An 18,802-nucleotide genomic window follows, 5' to 3' on the forward strand; every position below is an offset into this window, starting at 1 on the left:
ATTATGGTATTGTAGGTGAAAGATATTTTGTAAATTAAAATATTCGTTTTTTTTTTAAATTAAAATATTCCTTTTTATTTCGAAAATTAAAATATTTCTTTCTATTTTAAAATTTTCAATTTTAAAATGGGGGTTGCTAAAATTTTGTATAAAAATTAAATATATGATGAAATATATAGTTAAAAATTGATGCATTTCAACCAAAAATAAAAATATAACAATTTAAGCCTATAATTTTTTATCTGAAATAAAATCTTATAAACATTTTTAATAGATACATTTTCAATTACATTTAAATGCACATATTAAAAAAAGTATATTTACAGAACGTCAAATATATAAGTGAGTTTTCAAAAAAAAGAGTAAAAATTAAAAAAATGGATTCATATTATATGGTTTTTATATGTGGAAATATGATACGGATTAATTCGATGTTTAAATAATTTCCTATTACTATTCCCATAGATTTTGATAACATTTTAAATAAAATGTTTAATAAAAATCACTTTCAAGTTTGAAGTAACTGTACTTTTTTATATAGTTCTCTTCTTTATTTTTACTATTGAATATCAGAAATATATTCATTAATATTCTTTTAAAATCCAATACATAAGAAAAGTTTGATATAATCAAAACGATATAAATTTTGTAATAAAATAAAATTCTATATAATTGTTTCAAATTGTTATAGTAACTTTTTGTGATAACATATTTCTATTATATTATAAATGCGACAATAAAGAACTTAATTTGATTTAATATAAAATTAATACGCTGTCGAAATATGCTTACGATAATAAAATTTTTATTTTTATTTATATATAAAATTAAATATTTCATATCAAAATTTTGAGAGCATACTTATGTGCATACTCAAGTGACACTGCATGAATGTGCGACTGTAGCAGCCCATTTACAGTTCAAGTCCAAGGTGCTGATAATAGCAATATTTCCGAATTAGTTTTCATTTAAAATTAGAAGAAATATATCACATAATTTTATTATTAGTATCACTTTAAAGACTTGATCATTTTTATGTTATCTCGATTAAAATCTAAAAAGAACTATTTCTTTAAATTCTGACATTTTCTTTAGCATCTATATTTCTATTAAAAATATGAATAGAAATCAACACTTATTTGTATAAAAATTAATTTTTTTATTACTATCACTTTTTCCATTACAAGAAAAATTTGAAATTAAATTTTTAAAGAAAGTATTTAACATTCCAAATCTATGTAATTTTACCTATTATATTACAATATTATTAGCTACAATTTTTTATATGGTATTAAAAGAAATTTAATTTTTCAATTCCTGCTTTTAATTAAATACAATTATCGATATTCTTACTTTAATAATATACTATGAAATTCTAATTTAATTATCAATTTCTCTTTAAAAAGGTAAATGAGTGGTTAAAATAAAAAATATGTTATGCTTTTACCAATACTTTCAATTTTCATATAAACATATAAGAATGAGATTTAAATGCAAAATTTATGATAGACTATTCTAGAACGTTGTAATTAAAGAATTAAACTTTAACGAGTTAATTTTTATATATTCATTTAGTATTTTAAATCAATTATTTATATTTGTTTATAATGTATCTAAATTTCAATTTTTAAATATTTTTCTAAATTTGCGTTTTATCATCATTAATAACATTATCATTATTAAAATTTTCTTTAGGAATAAACTCCAATAATAATGTAACTATTCATTCGTTAGTGTAGTCTACGAAATAAACGTTCATGTAATTGTGATTACGTTATATTTTTAAGAAAAATGTTTTCAAAATAATATAAGCAACAAAATTACTAACATTTAGCATTTCCATAATATTGTAGGATCATATCTTTTAATAAAATAATTAATTATATTTGAATTTCTATTAATTTATCATTATAATATATATATAACCACTTAAATTAAGAAAATAAAATTTATAAATAGATTTTTCTTCTACTAAATAGAATAGCTTCTATGATAAAAATTTTAATCGATAATGAATTTAGTTATATAATTAACACGAATTCATTGAAAATACCAAGTTCATATAATAGGATCAATTTTATTAATTTCTTAATCAATTATGATAATTCTTACAATAATTCTTCCAAATTATCATGCGATTTATTTTCAAGTTCATATTTCAAATCAAAGTTCTTAGTTATTCGTTTAGCTGACTATAAGCAATTTGATCGGTGTTTTGGAGTTGCAGTGTTTACAAAAATGGAAGCAAGGATGCACAGCGTGAAGAATGGAAGCGAAAATGAGGTATATAAAAGCGGTGGAAAGGTACCACTAATTAAAAGCTAGAAAGAGACATTAAAAGAGTAAAATGGACGAAACGAAGGGTATATACCTGGCCCCGGTGCCCACAAACCCTACAATATGTTCAACCGCGGCTAGCACAAAAATAGATATATAGCAGAGAGGAATTGCGTCGCGAACGGTCGCGACTTTAGGGTCAGAGCTAGAGCAGAGCCCGACTTGGGGATAATTATAAACGGCAACGGCTGGGCGTGCACAGCTACAACGTATGCAAGACTCAGACAATGTTGTTAAATTCCATTTAGCGAAAGACTCAATCTTCTCCCTTCCCTTAACGCAACTCGAACTAACTCATTCTCTCTGTACCGGCCACGAGTTACTTCAAGAATAACAGTAAATTATTGTCGTCTTTATAAAGATTAACTTGTGCGTGGTACTTTTATGCGGTACTGGCCAATTTTATTTTATGTTGTCAATTTTCGATTTGTTTTTTAAATCACAATGTTAACTATTACTTAATTCATTTTAATCATATATGTATAATAAATGTTGTACTATTAATTTCTTCTATTTGAAACTCAATTATTTATTAGTACAAATATATGGAATTAATTTCATCATTTGTATAAAAAAATTTTTTTATTTTTAAAAATTAATACAATTATTAAGTTTCATTTACTGCAGAAAACTCTTCTTTGCGTTGTCCCAAATAATATACTATTAAAAAATCTTTCAAATTAAATTATTCAATCTTTGGCAGTTAAGTAATAATTATCAATAAAATGATAAGAATTAGAATGATGAACCCGATAACTGTTTAAAATCTTAAGTATTTATAATAATAAATAAAATATACTATTAAGAAGTCTCTACTATTATGAATAAATAATAGTAATAATACAATTATTAAATAAAAATATAATTTTATATTGAGTTCCAAATATCTATAATTTTTTTTACAATATGTTTAAAATACATATTTTTGGACGTGTATGTACAAATGTACCATGTTTTATAATTCCTGCAGTCATTTGTTTTCTAAAACCTGTGAATTTGTTAAATTATTTATAATCAATGTGGATTTTAATTAAATTAATAAAATAGTGATTTATTATTTGAATCGGCAATTTAATTTAAGTTCAAGGTAATTTTGTCTAATTTTTCTCTCATAATATGGGAAGTTCACCGTAAACAAATATTATAATACAAAAAAACGATTCTGCATAATAAAGAAATATGAAAAATTAAACCGTTGCTACATTGTGCTATGATAATTTACATTTATCGACGAGACGGGACAAATTTTTAGCAATTTATACATTCTTAAGACATTCTGACAGGGTGTCAATTGATTTGCCGCTTTTTGGCTCTTTCTTGAAAACAAAAGAGAACAAAGTTCGTAATGGTCACGACGAGCTATCTACCTAGATCAACTTGAATGTTCAAGGCTCGCTGGGAACTACATTACGTTCCAGCTGCCAGCGATCTATTTCGAGATTCGTACGCGGCGATGCACCGATGAATATGTCTCTCTGTCGTTGCGAAAGTCGCCTAGATAATTGTAACTAAACGTGCACTGGAATATAAGAAATGCTTATGTAACATTAACATTCGTCTAGTTTTTAAGGTGAAAAATCGCGTTAATACTCTAATTAATACAGTTTTTATGATTTATCATAAACACAATATTAATATTATAAAACAATGAAAAATAGTCATGATTTGGTATAATTTATATGCTAAAGTAATAGTAAAAGAAGTATATTTATTTGATAGGTAAGCTGAGTTCTAGTGATAAAGTATATTACACTTGAATAACTTACTTTCACTTTTAAGTGGTGAACTTTAATTAACAGTGTGTTAAATTTTCTTTAAAAATTTCAGAGTTACTCGAAATTGTCTTCCAAAGTATTATTACTTCAGTCTAGAGTGATAAAACTTCGTAGCATATCAATATTTGTTAAAGACTAAATTCCAATATATTGGAGCACTAGAAGAAGAAAAGAAGAGGAAAAGTGGAAGAAAGAGGACGAATCAATAAAGAAATTAACAATAATTGCTGATCAGTGATTTACCACAGATTATAAGTAAAACGTCTTAGGATCTGTTAAATAATTTACGAATTTTTAATTACGCATTTAAAAAATGCACGTAAATCACAATTAATTACTAAATATTGAGTTATTTATAAAACACTTTTGAATAAATTGTAACAATTAATATTAGATACATTGGACATTTTTCATAATTTGTCCATGAAATCTTTCATTACACGATGAATCCAAACATTTTATAATGAAATCCTTACAAAATTTATAAATTGTAAGATATTTTGGCAGTCTATTTTATTAACATTATTATTATAATCATTCATATTAATAAAAGTATTTATATAATTTTAAATCGTTTGTACTATACAAAATTTTCAATTTATACTCATAATTACAGAAATGCAATTTAAGTTTTTCTGTTAAAAAAAAATTGAAATTATTCAAACGTCATTGTCAAAAGAATGTGTCCTTATTCGGCTTATTATTTCAATAGTGTTTTTATTATATATAATCTAGTAGATATAGAAAATATGGAAGTATTACAATGAATACGGTAGAAATTATAGTCGGGAAATCAACAGTGATATAATTTTCTTTATGTTTATAATTATTAATTTATTATTTTACACTTATATTCTAAGAATTAAGGTTGATTTTGCCAACCTTTAAATTTTTTTTGTCAACGTTTTATGTTACTTTTTTTTCATACAGACGAAAGAAAAATATACGTTTTATATGAAATTTATAAATATATAATTATAGAATGCAATAGTTAGCATACATATAAATACCTTATTGAATACCTTTTAATTGTTGCACGAGAGTATGCAAAAATTTCACACTATTGAATAATATTGTTATACATGAACATAACATATCGAGTATTTAAATTTTAATTATAAAAAATTTAAATAAATCATATATTTTTAAAATAAAAAATTAAAATATAACGTAATTTGTAAAATTATTTAATATATTTGAAAAAAAATTGTATTTATATAAATGCTAAATTCTGTATTATCCCTTTAATAACTTGGGACTTTGACAATGAAGTAGTGCTATCCAACTTTATCAACATTAAGATCTCATTATTTTAACTTGTCGTTTTCTTATATCGTCTTTAATAATCTTAATTGTATTTAATAATTTTAATTCATACTACATAAAACCTTTCAAAATTCTTTAATGAATTATTTAATATTTTTAATACTTCTCTTCTCTTCAATAACTATAGAAACTGTATAATATTAATGTTTTATATAAAACTATATATAATTATAGTATTATTTACATAAATATTATAAATGTATATATATTAGAGAAAAAAAACTTTCTTATCCATTGAACGAAGCATAAGTACATATGGAAATATATAAATAAAAATTAAAAATTTTCCCGCATATTTATATACATTATATAATTACATGCATTTATAGAGTATTTTCTTAATTGATTTAATTATTACATATAAGTAGTTTGAGTGGATTTTAAAAGGCATGTTAACAAAATTTGAAGAGCATAAAATTTTAGACATATCTAAATGCATGTTTAAAAAATAAAAATAATTTATAATTTGAAATAAATAAAAATAAAATCTTTAATTATTAAATAAAAAAATATTGCTTTTCTGGACTTTGAATATTATTATCTAACAATTTATAGCAGTTGTTAATAGTATAAAATTACGTTATGAATTGCATTAATAGATTAATAAAATTTAAAAATATTACATTTGTAAATTTGAAAAAATTATAAAAATGATCTTGTATAGTTGAAATTGTATAGTTCTCCTAGTGTGTATTTTCAAATTTACATCTTAGTAAATACTTTTAATTGTTCATTGTAACATTTGAAGTAAAAGAAATATAACTAAATATTGTAATTGTCAATTAAAACAATGACAAAATTGTCCTAACGTATAAAATTTTTATTTCATTATAGTATTATTTACATAAATATTATTAATGTATATGTTTTAGAAAAAAAAATATTTTTATACATTGAACGAAGCATAAGTACATGATTATCGAGGAGATTAGACATTTAAAAAATACCAAAAATATTTTAAATGTAATGAAATTACTGAAATTTGCTTACGAAAATAAATTTGTTTTCATATTGCTAACTTTATATAATTACCGAAGTATTGAAATTGCACGAAAGAACCATACAAACAAATTATTCAACTGAAATTTTTTATCTGTCTTATATTTTCATAAGCATACGAATTCTATGAATTAAAAATCAATAAAAATATAAAATTAAGAAAAATAAATAGAAAAGTGTTAGCAAGGTATAACCGAAAGTGAAAAAATATGCAATTAGATCGAAACAAAAATAAAAACATAAAAAATAAAAAGATGAGGTCAGCTATCCCTAGAGGGGAAGTAATGCAGAAGTTACAGACATGCCGGACGCCCGTCAAAGTCCACTTTTTGACTGCTGCCACAGTCTCGGTTTATTTTAGAGTAACGCAAACGTACGTCGTTTCTCGGGGCAGTGATTGATCGCCCTAAACTCGCCGCGCTTCGACTCGGATATTTTCGGCACTCGGCATTGTGCGTTATTATTCTCTCCCCCTGCTACCGATCTACAAAGACATCGTCTGTGCCTTAAAATCGATGGTACAAGCAAATATGCAGATTATAGTAATAATAATAAAAGAAACTACTATCTTTGACCTGTACTATTAGAACATTCTTAAAAAATCATTAAACCTTTCTTGATGACAGTTCTTATTTATTTGTCAAAAATATATTCCGATGTAAATATGACCTATAATAATAATTTGAATTTTTTTTAATTTCTGCTTATATAAAAAAATATAATTACTTTTAACATCTTGAATTGATATAAAAAACAAATATTAGACGTGGTACTTCTTACATTTCGAATTTGGTTGGTTTTATGTCAATTATAGCTTAAATTTATTATTAATTGATGATTCAATTTACTTTCTGTATAGGAATTTAATAAAATAAATTAAAATAAATTTCAAGGCAGTTTGTAATGCAGTTGAGAATTAATGAATATTATTTACGCATGAAATATCGAGGCATTATACGAAGCTTTTAATTCAAATAACGAATGATATATTGCATTATATATATATTATTATATTAGTTCATTATTTTAAAAATTGATTTTTAAAACAACAGAATATATTAATTCTTCAATTCTATGATATAATTTAGGAAAGGCATGAATAAATACAAAATGACGCACATTGCTAAAAATATACTTACAGCAATAACAGGATAGTTTGTTAAAATACATAGTATGCACTGATAAATGGAATGAAATAATAGTTATGTAATAAAACAAAATGTAAACCTAAAATAACACTGTTCTATATTATTTCGTTGTGTCATAGTCCGGTGCTTTTATATAAGCCTTTAATGCATTACAAGATGTTTATTCCAGATGTTCATGAAAATGTGAATTGTTTTTAGTAATTGAATAAATATCTAATAAATTGTTTAAATACTTATAAAATAATTAAATAAATTTAAATACTTATTAAATAATAATAGTTACCTAATTAATATATCGATAAATGTTTACGATTAAATGAAGTTTATTTAGAAAGTAATAATATTCCATGCATTGTTCACATTTATAAATTATAAATTTTTTTCATCCAATAAAGTATTAAAATTTCTATAAATATTTTATTACATAAATATTAATACAGTTGTTAATTATATTAACTTAATACATATATTAACACCTTTTTAATAATATTATTTTTAGAAAATTGAATAGTATCAACCTCAATTAAAGGATTTAATGCTTATATGCTAACTATATTATTGTGTTTTTAAGTATATTTCCAAATTCGTTTTAAAATATTTTTCTTATAAATAAACGCATTTTTTGTAAAAAATAAACATAAATTCATATAAAAAATATTTAATAAATTTAATTCCTTTAATGTTACGATTGTTAAAATAAAAGAATTTGAAAATAATATTAAATTATTACATTATATTGAAAAGTGGTTAAGCGTGAAATACAACTATATCTTATTATTTTGTATTTTATGTTTTACTTTTCACATTAATCAGACTGAATAATTAAACATAGAAACTGAAAATTTTATTTATCTAATGTTACAATTCATAAAAAATGAAAATCACGTATTATCATTAAGAAATAAATGTTTTATCTTTATTTATTAAGAGTATTTAAATTATTAAATTATTAACAATACCGTTACTATTTTTGAAATGTTCAAATAAAATTTGTATATGCAATATTTATATCAATCCTACTTAAAACAAAAAATTTTAGGTAGTGATTTTCTTAATATTTATTTATGTTTTTTGTTTTTGCTTATATTTCATTTATATTTTTTCATTACATTTATATACATAATATAACTTATACAACTATTATATTAAATATTTGTACAATTTAGATATAATTTTTAATAGTATTTATTTATATCTGCAATGTAATAGAATTTTAAATTTAAACATAATTGAATAAATGAATTGTGAATATAAATTAGTATATTGATGGATTATTTTCATTTTTAACGTAGCTTAATCACTGTTAATACTAAAACGTTTTTCAAATGTGCTAAACCATTTATTTCCTACATATGTTGATACATCCTTCTCGAAACTATCAACCAAGGTATTATTTTTCTCCTAGACTTTTGTTAAAATTGCAAAATACATAACGGTCACATTTTTATACGAATGTTTGTTATTGATCCAATATTAATAGAATGTATAATATTCATAATTAATAAATATTTGTTTAAATACAAATAGAATTAGTTATTTATATTCTATGAATAGTCACCATAGGTTAGTCAATAAATAAAAATTTCTTGCTTTATTCTAAGATTGATCAAATCGTTTGTGCGCTGTTAGTCAATAAATAAAAATTTCTTGCTTTATTCTAAGATTGATCAAATCGTTTGTGCGCTGTTAGTCAATAAATAAAAATTTCTTGCTTTATTCTAAGATTGATCAAATCGTTTGTGCGCTGTTAGTCAATAAATAAAAATTTCTTGCTTTATTCTAAGATTGATCAATTCGTTTGTACCCTGTTTTGAGCAGATTTAAAGAGCAGCCAGTTCTTGATGCAAACTATTTCATTATAATAAAACAATTCGTTACGCTATACATGAATCTTGTTACATAAGTAGTTCACATTTAATTTTCTTTCAACCTAATTTAAACTCAACAATAAAAATGTTATATTCCTCTAAAACAAATATTTACTTATAACTTTAAAATACTTATCTCAGTAATTAATGAATAAAAAATATTTCTATTCTTCAAAAAATATCCGAATTAATTAATTTTCTGAACTATTAAACAACATTAAGTACGATCTATATTTAAATATTCATATCTTTATAAGTTATAAAATTTTAGAAGAGCTATCAAGAAATAATCAAAGAAATACTATCTCTATGCGAGGCACATAACTTTTAATTCTAGTTTTGATGCCTAATTTTATAAAAATTGAATTTTCCAAGGCTATCTCTGAATAGAAAAGGTATTTCATTAAATTTTACTCCATTACAGTACTTCACGGCACACATTAAATTTATAATCAAATTCTTAAAAATATTTTTTTAATATAAGAGAATTATTTTTATAATAGAATGAAGGGCATACATAAAAGAAGTATACTACAGAACTTAGCATGAAGATGATATATTAATGTTATACATAATTAATAGTTCATGAGCCGCCGATAGTTTTACACGAAAAACAATAAAAATAAATTCAGTTAAATTCTTAATTTGTATTAAATAATTATGAATATAATATTTTTAAGAATTTTTTAGGTAAATTTTTGATAACTTGATATTTTAATTCATACATCAGCTCAAATTTATAAATGTGCTATATTATATTGGCTTATAGTATTAAAAATAAGACAGATATCCTTATAACTTTATCAAATAAGATTTATAATGATAATTGTTGGTAATATTTATTATACAAAATGTTTAAGTAGTGATAATTAAAAATTAAACTTTAACTTTATTATATTTAAATATTATTATATTTTATTATTTTCTTCTATTGAAGTAAACAATTTATATTAGATTTAAAAAAGTGGTTAATATATTATAAAGGTAGTATATAAATTGCACATTTTTATTCTAAAATTAAAATTTGTTGAAACTATCCATATAAAAATCAATTAATGTAATAGAATATGCTACATTAAATAAGACTTGTAGGAGTAATGATTAAAATCATTCTTATAGAAACATTTATTATATTGTTAGTTACAAAAAATAATCAGAACTATTTGAATTTAATTAATAGTTATTATTACAATAAAATATTATTTCATAATTTAATTTATTGTCATTAACATTTTCAAAATTATTATTCTATAAATATATTTTAAAACATTTTATGTTGTATTTAAACTTAAACTCAGTAAAATTAAATTGAAAAGTATACATAAGATTTTGCAACTTGGTACATTTATTACAGCTACATTGAAATAAAAATATAAATAAACTGAAAAAGCCTATATGCTTTATTTAAGGAAATTAGTTTTATACAAAATATTAAAAAAAATGTATTCTGGAGTTAATTTGTTATTTCCATTGTACAATTCGATTGATTTTATGTTTAAAATCAACATTTGTGAAACATTAATTTATAAATAAAATAATTATTAAAAACGTATTATTATAAAATAATGCTGTGGTTACAATTTCAAAAGTAAATTAAAAATATTAATAAAATGCAAATAAGTATATATAATTAAATTTAAATAAAATATTATCCTTAAACTAAACTTTTTAAATAATACAATTTAAATTAAAATGATGTGTACATAGGTATACGTATATATATTAACAAGATATATACACAAATGCTTAGTAATAAATTGCTATAAAATCAAATTTTTTAATTTTATAAGAATTCTTTTATTTTCAATGAAAATATATGATTCTTTCAGATGATAAATAAATTTAACATGTAAAAATTATTTGTTTTCATTACAACATATATTGTATAATAAAGAAAACAGTTTAATTTAATAATAAGATTTTATTACCAATACTTTTATTTTTAACTAGTATTATAAATTGATAAGTTTAAATTATGAATAATTATCATAGATGAGCTAGTAATACAAACCACATTTTTTGTTTTGAAGCTCTTTATTTAATATCAAAATAAATTATTTATATTATTATATAAACTGATTGACTGGATTAAAATTTAAATCATTAAGAAATTGCATTTACCTCATTGTCTGATGATAATTCTTCATAATCTGAAAATGTTTTCTTGAACACAAAAATACTGTCTGATGGATCCAGTTCTCTATTATTACCAAATTGTGTGTACCTAATACAGCTAATCCTTTGTGAAGAGGTTTCTGCCATATTTAAGTTATTAATTGACCATTTGATATTCTTCATCTAATTTGTTTTTAATGATAATTTCTTATTAACATATTTAATAATAATTTTATATACTAATAACGTAAAATTAACGATTTATGTTTGTCCATGTATAAATTAAAAAATACAATAATTTCATTTCTTTAAAATATTAAATCTTGAAAATTTCAATAAAATTATTGCTTTAAAATACAATTAGATTTTATACTAAAATAGTATTAAATAAAAAATAATTACGAATAGTCAGAATATAATAAATAAAAATAAATAAGTTATTGACTCTCTAACGTTAATTTAATATATTTAAATATTTGTCAAAAGTCACATGTTTATATATATATATATACATATTTTTTTTTAGGTTAAACATATTTATTTATAAAATGTTTATGAAGTTTTCATATTTACAAAACATTATAAGTGAAATTAAATAAATAGTTTAATATCTATATTTACCAGTTTAAGAAAGTAATCAAATTTCATTTATTTAAATGGACTATTTATAACAAATAAACTTACTTAGTTAAAGTACAACCGCCATATCAATAATGACTGATTTGGTACGTAATACACCATAAGATTGATATAAATGGAATGGTGAATTTAGGAATTGAGTCGCAATAATCGACTTAACTTATCTCGAACTCATTTTCTCAAATCTGAAAAATAATCATTGGCAGGTAGGTAAATGGTATACGTAATTAGTTTCACTAGGCTGGAGTGTGCAAAATTTAAAAAATTTTAATTAATTTATTGCGAATATGTGAATATAAAATTAAAAATTTTTTATTTCCTTAAGTTTCTTTTTATTACATTCTCAGGCATATAACCCACATCAGTTAGGTTAATTCTAGGAATAATTAAGTTTAAAATTTAAAGGAATAAATCTCGTTTCAATCGGTTTTATTTGTATAGTAATATAAATAGTTCCATTATAAATACCAGATTCTTTAAAGAAATTGGAAAATATATATTTATTTATTTATTTACAAATTATTTAATTTAATCAGAATATTAACATTGATTTTATTTAAAATCATTACTTTCTATTTTCATGGGTAAAACCGTATTTGAAGATGGTTTTAAAATTACATTTCCTTTAATATTATTTTCAAATCTACAATTTTGTAATGAAATATCAGGTAAGTTTTGTAAAATATCTATATCTCCAACTTGACCTTTAGAATTATTCAGATAGTCCATTTCTTTTCGAATACCATATTCTTTACAATTTGAAAAAATACAATTATCAGCTGATAATTTTGAATTGTTATTAAGCTAAAAAAATGTACACACACACACACATGTATATTCATACATTTAAAAATTGTTTCATTAATAATTATTCATAATTTATTTATATAATACCTGAAGTCCTTCGATACAATTTTCAAAACTGCATTCAGATAAAATTACTTCAGCTAAAGTATGAACTACAATACATGTTCCTAAACCAGTAAAGTAGGTATTATTTGCAATTAATTTGGCACCAGGAAAAATTACAATTCCAAGTTTAATTACACTTTGATTGAATACAATAATACGACAATTAATTAATTTCAATAATCCTTTTCTTACAAGAATTCCAGCTTGTAAATCTTTCAGGTCTATTGTAATGTTTTCTAAAAGAACCTAGTATTATAAATATTTAAAAATTTATATAAATATTGAGCATTATATAAAATATGATGAAAATATTTTACTTACTTCTTTTCCAGAAAAATCTAACAATGATGGTCCACTTTCAGTTTCTTTTGGAAATATAACTGTTGATTCTACATTACTTATACCTCTTAATATCCCTCCTTCTTCCAAGTTTCCAGCACCTCTAATTTCATGTTCCCCTTTACCAACAATAATAATGTCTCCTTTGTCTGATATATCCAAAGCATCTTGTAAACAATTAGAAGTCCTGAAAAATAAATAATATTATGATTATTCATATTATTAAATAATATATAAAATTTTTAACAATATTAAAAATAAGAACTAAGTTTTATCAATTAATTATAAGTTTATCTCATGTTTTATTACTTAAATACAAAATTATTTTAATACTATTCAAAAATATATTATATAATCATTTGAAAGAATAAATTACTTCATAAATATATTAGATGGAAGATAATTTTTAGTTGATTCCAAAACCTTTATTGTTTCTTCTACTGATCCACCGAGCCATACAAAATGGGCTTCGATTTTTCCTCCTCTACTTTCTCTCCGTTTTAATTCAATTTCATTACCATTAAAATTTTGATTTTTAACAAGCACTTCTCTCATTGCTGGATTTTCTAAAACTTCCATCTCGGTTCTTATTTGTTGAAGACGAAAATGCAATTTCATTAATTGACACGCTTTACCCTCGTCTAAATCTTTCTGATTGTCATCTTCATCATCTGAAATTTCTAATTCTAACTTGCTAATTTTTGCTTGAATATCACGACCTTCTCTCATTAAAGTCCTAACTAATTCGCATGTTTTTTTACACATTATTCCCCTTTTCATATCAAAAAATAATCTAAGTCTAGTTTCTAAATGATTGTTAACCCAGTCTGAAATTTCATCTTCATCTATATCCCAAGGCATCCACAAATAACTATAGAAAAATCGTAATTGGTCTATGCATTCTGCTGTAGCAACTATATCTAAAACTGCATTGTTTTGGTCTTTTGTTGGATAAAGTTCTATTAAAGGTACATCGTATCGTGCTGGTAAATGAATGTCATCTTGTACTGCAATAATTTTCACTAATGCTGAGAGTTCTTGAAAATCTACATTTTCTATTTCTACAGCAACAATAGTTGGATAGTGTACTGAAAAATCTTGGCAAGTTAAGCGAGGAATTTTCCAAAGTCCCTGCCATCCTACTGGTTCAAGAACAAGTTCTATATGATATGCCCATTCCGCATGAATTTGTGATGCAGGAACAATAACTCCACGGTTAGACAGAATATTTATAAATTCTGCAAGTCTTTCTTGAAGACATTTATCAAATGTATATATTTCCATTATATCTTAAATAATAACCTTAAATAATAAATATAAGTTATTGAATGTAATATAAAATGATGAAATCATATTTTAAAAGTAATGAACAAACACATAATTTAATATGAGTAAAAGATATTTAAATGGCTGTAATTAAGAAAGTTTCTTTTTAAAAAATATCAGAATAATAAAAAATATATATAAATAATAATTCAAATAGAACTGAAAGTATATCCAATTATACTTCGGATTTTAAACAGATTATTTAGTTACAATTTAACGGTCTTTCAAACAATAGTTCACTTTTTAAATCTCTATTTAGCCACCAATTTATGATACGTAATTTCTAGTAAACTTTAACTTCCAAGTTATTCTGTATTGAAGATTCATTGAAAAATTTTAACGCGCGTAATTTAAAATATAGTTGAAAATAAAATTAGTAAACACTAAAATAAACATTCTCATAAAACTTCTTGCTTGAATTTATTGGTATAATAACAACAAATAATTATATGGTATTAAATTACGTATAAGAAATATTTGAATTGGATATTTAATATAAAATTTAAATATTAAAAAAGAATATAAATTATTTCACAATTTTATAAATTTATATATCACTAGCATTTCTAGTTTTTAATTAAGTAACAAATTTATATTAGTTAAGGGATAAATAATACAATAAATATAATTAAGAAAATATAAAAATTCTGAAATATTAATAAAATAATTTATTTATAAAAAATAATTTTTTATAATACATAAACTTATATAATGTTGATAAAAGAATATTATGAGAAAAATTAATATTGTAAATTTTTACGATTATGTTTTTTTAATAGTTAACAATTTTTTATACTCCTATACATTTAACATTTATATATAAATTTATGGTGCATACAGTGCCAACATTGTGTCAATCCAATCAATAAATATATGTATATTTAATATGAATAATATCCAAAGATTAATCTATTGACAAATAGAGAATAAAAATAAGAGACTTTAAATAAGTATATGTAATTTACTTACCTGTTTTCTGAACATGACTTCTTGATTTCTACTTCTTTCGTAGATTGACTAGAATTTTTTATCCTATTGTATTAATGACTATCAATATTAAACAAATACATTTAAATCATATTTGTTTTCTAATTAGTCATACACATAATTAGTAATTAAAACTAAAATTATTGTTTTTTATAGCAATGGAATATGATCGGTTTTTATTTATTGAACAGACATACTTGACAATTTTCATGAACTATTCTGGGTTTTATGCTAGATATATAAACACTTATTCATCATCTTTTAGTTTTTATTATTCTTTTAATATAGATTATTGAATTAATAACATTAATGATTTTTGTACCATTTTGTTATTTGTTAAATGTTAAATTTTAAATGATATATATAGTCATGAAATTTAGTCATCATCTTGTTTTTATTTTAATAATTTAATAAATGTAATAAAAACATTCATAATAAAATTATCCGTATTTCTTATTTAAATAATTTATTTTATAAAAAAGTAATATTTGAGTATAACTATATATTGAAGGTTCTTATCGATTGTATAAATGAAATAACTAGCTTTTTATTTTTAATTAATACATTTATAGAAAACAATATGTTTCATATATGCATTTTTATTTTGATTAAAACATTTATTTTTTACATCTCCAAAATTTTTTGTTATTTTATATATTTTGTTTAAAAGCAAAATCTTATGATTTATTAAATTTAATATATACATTAAAAGTTATTTAATTAAAATAGATCGATCTTAATTATTTAAATTGAATAGTCAAATTAACTCTCAAATTATTAGTTTAACTTTTTAATAACATTGCTATTTAAAACACTATTAATTAGATTATATAATATTATAATTTCAATTACAAAACTAATTTATGAAAATAAGTAATCAATATTAAAGTTAATTACAGGTTCAAAAGATTTTACTCTTTGACTTAACAGTTTAAAATAGTATTAATTATTACAATTAATGTTAATAGGGAATATTGTTGAATAAGAAATAAACAGTAATATCAGTTATTATAGCTAAAATTTTGTTAAAATTTATGTTGAATTTCTGTACGTATGCTGCGAATCATTAGAATTCAAATTCTTTGTAATACAAAAAGTAAAATGTTCAAAGGAAAGGGAGCAGCAGTGTAAGAAGGTACTTGAAATTTGTTAAATCTAGTGATGCGCAAAAGGATCACTGCATTGATGCAATGATTTCCTTTCTTCTCCATTAGATTAGAGAGAATACACATTTTTCTTTTTACAATGTAAGCAATGCAATACAGATAAATGTTAAGCAGAGTAGTGGTACGAAATTTAATTTAAGATTTGAATTTTTTTAATCCTGATATTTAGAAATTTCTTTCATCCTACGTTCAGACTTTTCACGCATGCGCAGTTATACGCACGTATGGAACGACATACTCCATACTATAGGCATACCTACTTATTATCTGCTCAATTAACGCCCAAGGCAGAGAAAGACAGATAAAGAGTTAGAGAGAGCGAGAGTGTGTGTGAGAGAGCGTTATAAGGAAAAAGACAGAGCAAATGAAAGGAAGGTATTTGGATAGATGGCGACAAAACACGACGAGTGACGGCAGAACAGTGGAAGACGTCGCGACAATAAGTGGAGTACTTACTTTGATTATGCAGGCAATATTCAATAAATATTTATCTCATTACGAATATGGAACTCAAATAAAGGTGCAAACATAACCTTCCCTCGTTGATACTGTCTGAAAAAAGGCAATATGAAGGTTTATGGAAACAGTATTAACCTCGCCTTGTTTTGTTATTAATATGGGAGGTGGCTAGTGATCGTTTGTATTGTTTTATAATCTACAAGCGTAAAGTGCATTCTTACTGTTTTGTGGCTCCATGGCGTAATATTATGCCCTTGTTGATATTGTGGATTTTGGTGTTATTCGAGGTATCATCGCGCAATATGAGGGCAACATGAACGATCCGATTGTCGCCGGGGATATCGACGATGACGGTTATAAGCCGAGATTTGTAAGGGTAAGGTTTTTTAATTTGCATATTGCTTACAGCGATGTACTTTGTTTTTTAATTTTAGAAATTATTATTTAAACTAATAATGGTGATAGTATTGGCGATAACAATTTTTATGAACGTTACACGATGTATGACATTTCGTATTTATTTTTATAAAAATAAAATATTCTTAAATTAAAATAATTATCGAATGAAATAAATAATTATGTGATTGAAAAAATGAAGATAACGTATTCTTTACTAATAAAATAAAAATTTAAATGAAATTAAAATAAAGGAAACTCATGTATATACAAGTATATACATGTAACACGTATATACAATTGTCTATTATAATACTTTATGTAAAACGATAAATATAATTTTATCTATAATATATAAATATATTCATTTGGATTTAATTTCGATTTTTCAAGTTTCCTTTTTTCTTATATTTATTAATTGTGTGGTAAATTATGGAAAACAAATGTCACATAAAAGTGAAAACTATATAACAGTTTAAAATTAGAATCAACTATTTCTCTTATGAATTAATCTACTTTAAAAATTTAATTTCGCATAGTTGTTTTTATTTGATTTATTTTTATTTTTTATTTTGTTAACTTTTATATGTATTGACTCTTACAATTCAGTATTGTATTCATAATTTTTAATATGCTCAAAGAAAATACCCATATTGAACATATATAGGTGAAATGGATATATAAAATTAATTAAGCCCTAGTGTGAAGTTAATTTTATATTGAGTATATTTTTTGACAAGACAGTAAATAAGGTAAAACGTCTAAATTTTTCTAGGACATATCAAACTCCATTTGAATCATTTCTGAAACAACCACCTTAAACGAAAATATTTATTTATTAGATTATTTTACTTGTACATATGCATATGCGCATCTGCACTTGCACCTGTATCGTATACTATCGCTGCACTGTGACGAATACGGTTTCAGAGTTCTGTACTTTTTCTAACTTTTTAATTACTGTTACTTTATACTCATATCTTTATAAAAAAATTGTAGAATATTATTTT

The 18,802-nt window shown here is 22.6% G+C and overlaps 2 protein-coding genes across 5 annotated transcripts in view; both read right to left on the bottom strand.

Moving 5' to 3' along the window:
* The window catches only part of LOC105363278 (RNA pseudouridylate synthase domain-containing protein 2), a 102,363-nt gene extending 89,902 nt beyond the window's left edge, over positions 1-12,461 (bottom strand). For both annotated transcript variants that reach the window (XM_011500938.1, XM_011500937.1), the window contains exons 1-2: positions 12,253-12,461; positions 11,575-11,751 (exon numbers count right to left, since the gene is read on the bottom strand). In XM_011500938.1, the coding sequence (XP_011499240.1) occupies positions 11,575-11,751 (177 nt within the window). In that variant the 5' untranslated portion in view covers positions 12,253-12,461. The remainder of the gene's footprint in view (positions 1-11,574; positions 11,752-12,252) is intronic.
* Positions 12,462-12,757: 296 nt separating this feature from the next.
* Positions 12,758-15,067, bottom strand: nesd (SHC binding and spindle associated nessun dorma). Of its 3 annotated transcripts, none has more exons than XM_011500941.1 (5): positions 15,025-15,067; positions 13,835-14,760; positions 13,441-13,645; positions 13,102-13,365; positions 12,758-13,011 (listed from the first exon to the last, which is right to left on the bottom strand). In XM_011500941.1, exons 2-5 carry the CDS (start codon positions 14,740-14,742, stop codon positions 12,760-12,762), a joined length of 1,629 nt encoding a protein of 542 aa, XP_011499243.1. In that variant the 5' UTR covers positions 14,743-14,760; positions 15,025-15,067; the 3' UTR covers positions 12,758-12,759. The 3 variants fall into 3 exon arrangements, with proteins under 3 accessions (XP_011499243.1, XP_011499242.1, XP_011499244.1); XM_011500940.1 differs by having other exon boundaries at positions 14,966-15,047; XM_011500942.1 differs by lacking the exon at positions 15,025-15,067 and adding an exon at positions 14,836-14,861.
* Between the last annotated feature and the right edge of the window lie 3,735 nt (positions 15,068-18,802).

This window comes from Ceratosolen solmsi, unplaced genomic scaffold (assembly GCF_000503995.2).
Source record: "Ceratosolen solmsi marchali unplaced genomic scaffold, CerSol_1.0 scaffold27, whole genome shotgun sequence".
In the NCBI taxonomy this organism is placed as follows: Eukaryota; Metazoa; Arthropoda; class Insecta; order Hymenoptera; family Agaonidae; genus Ceratosolen; species Ceratosolen solmsi.

Excerpts from the sequence above, each read along its gene's own strand:
- nesd (XM_011500941.1), bottom strand. The coding sequence starts at position 14,742 with ATGGAAATATATACATTTGATAAATGTCTTCAAGAAAGACTTGCAGAA. Across the intron at positions 13,646-13,834 it reads CCATCTAATATATTTATGAA|GACTTCTAATTGTTTACAAG; the intron begins GTAATTTATTCT and ends TTTATTTTTCAG. Across the intron at positions 13,366-13,440 it reads TAGATTTTTCTGGAAAAGAA|GTTCTTTTAGAAAACATTAC; the intron begins GTAAGTAAAATA and ends TTATAATACTAG.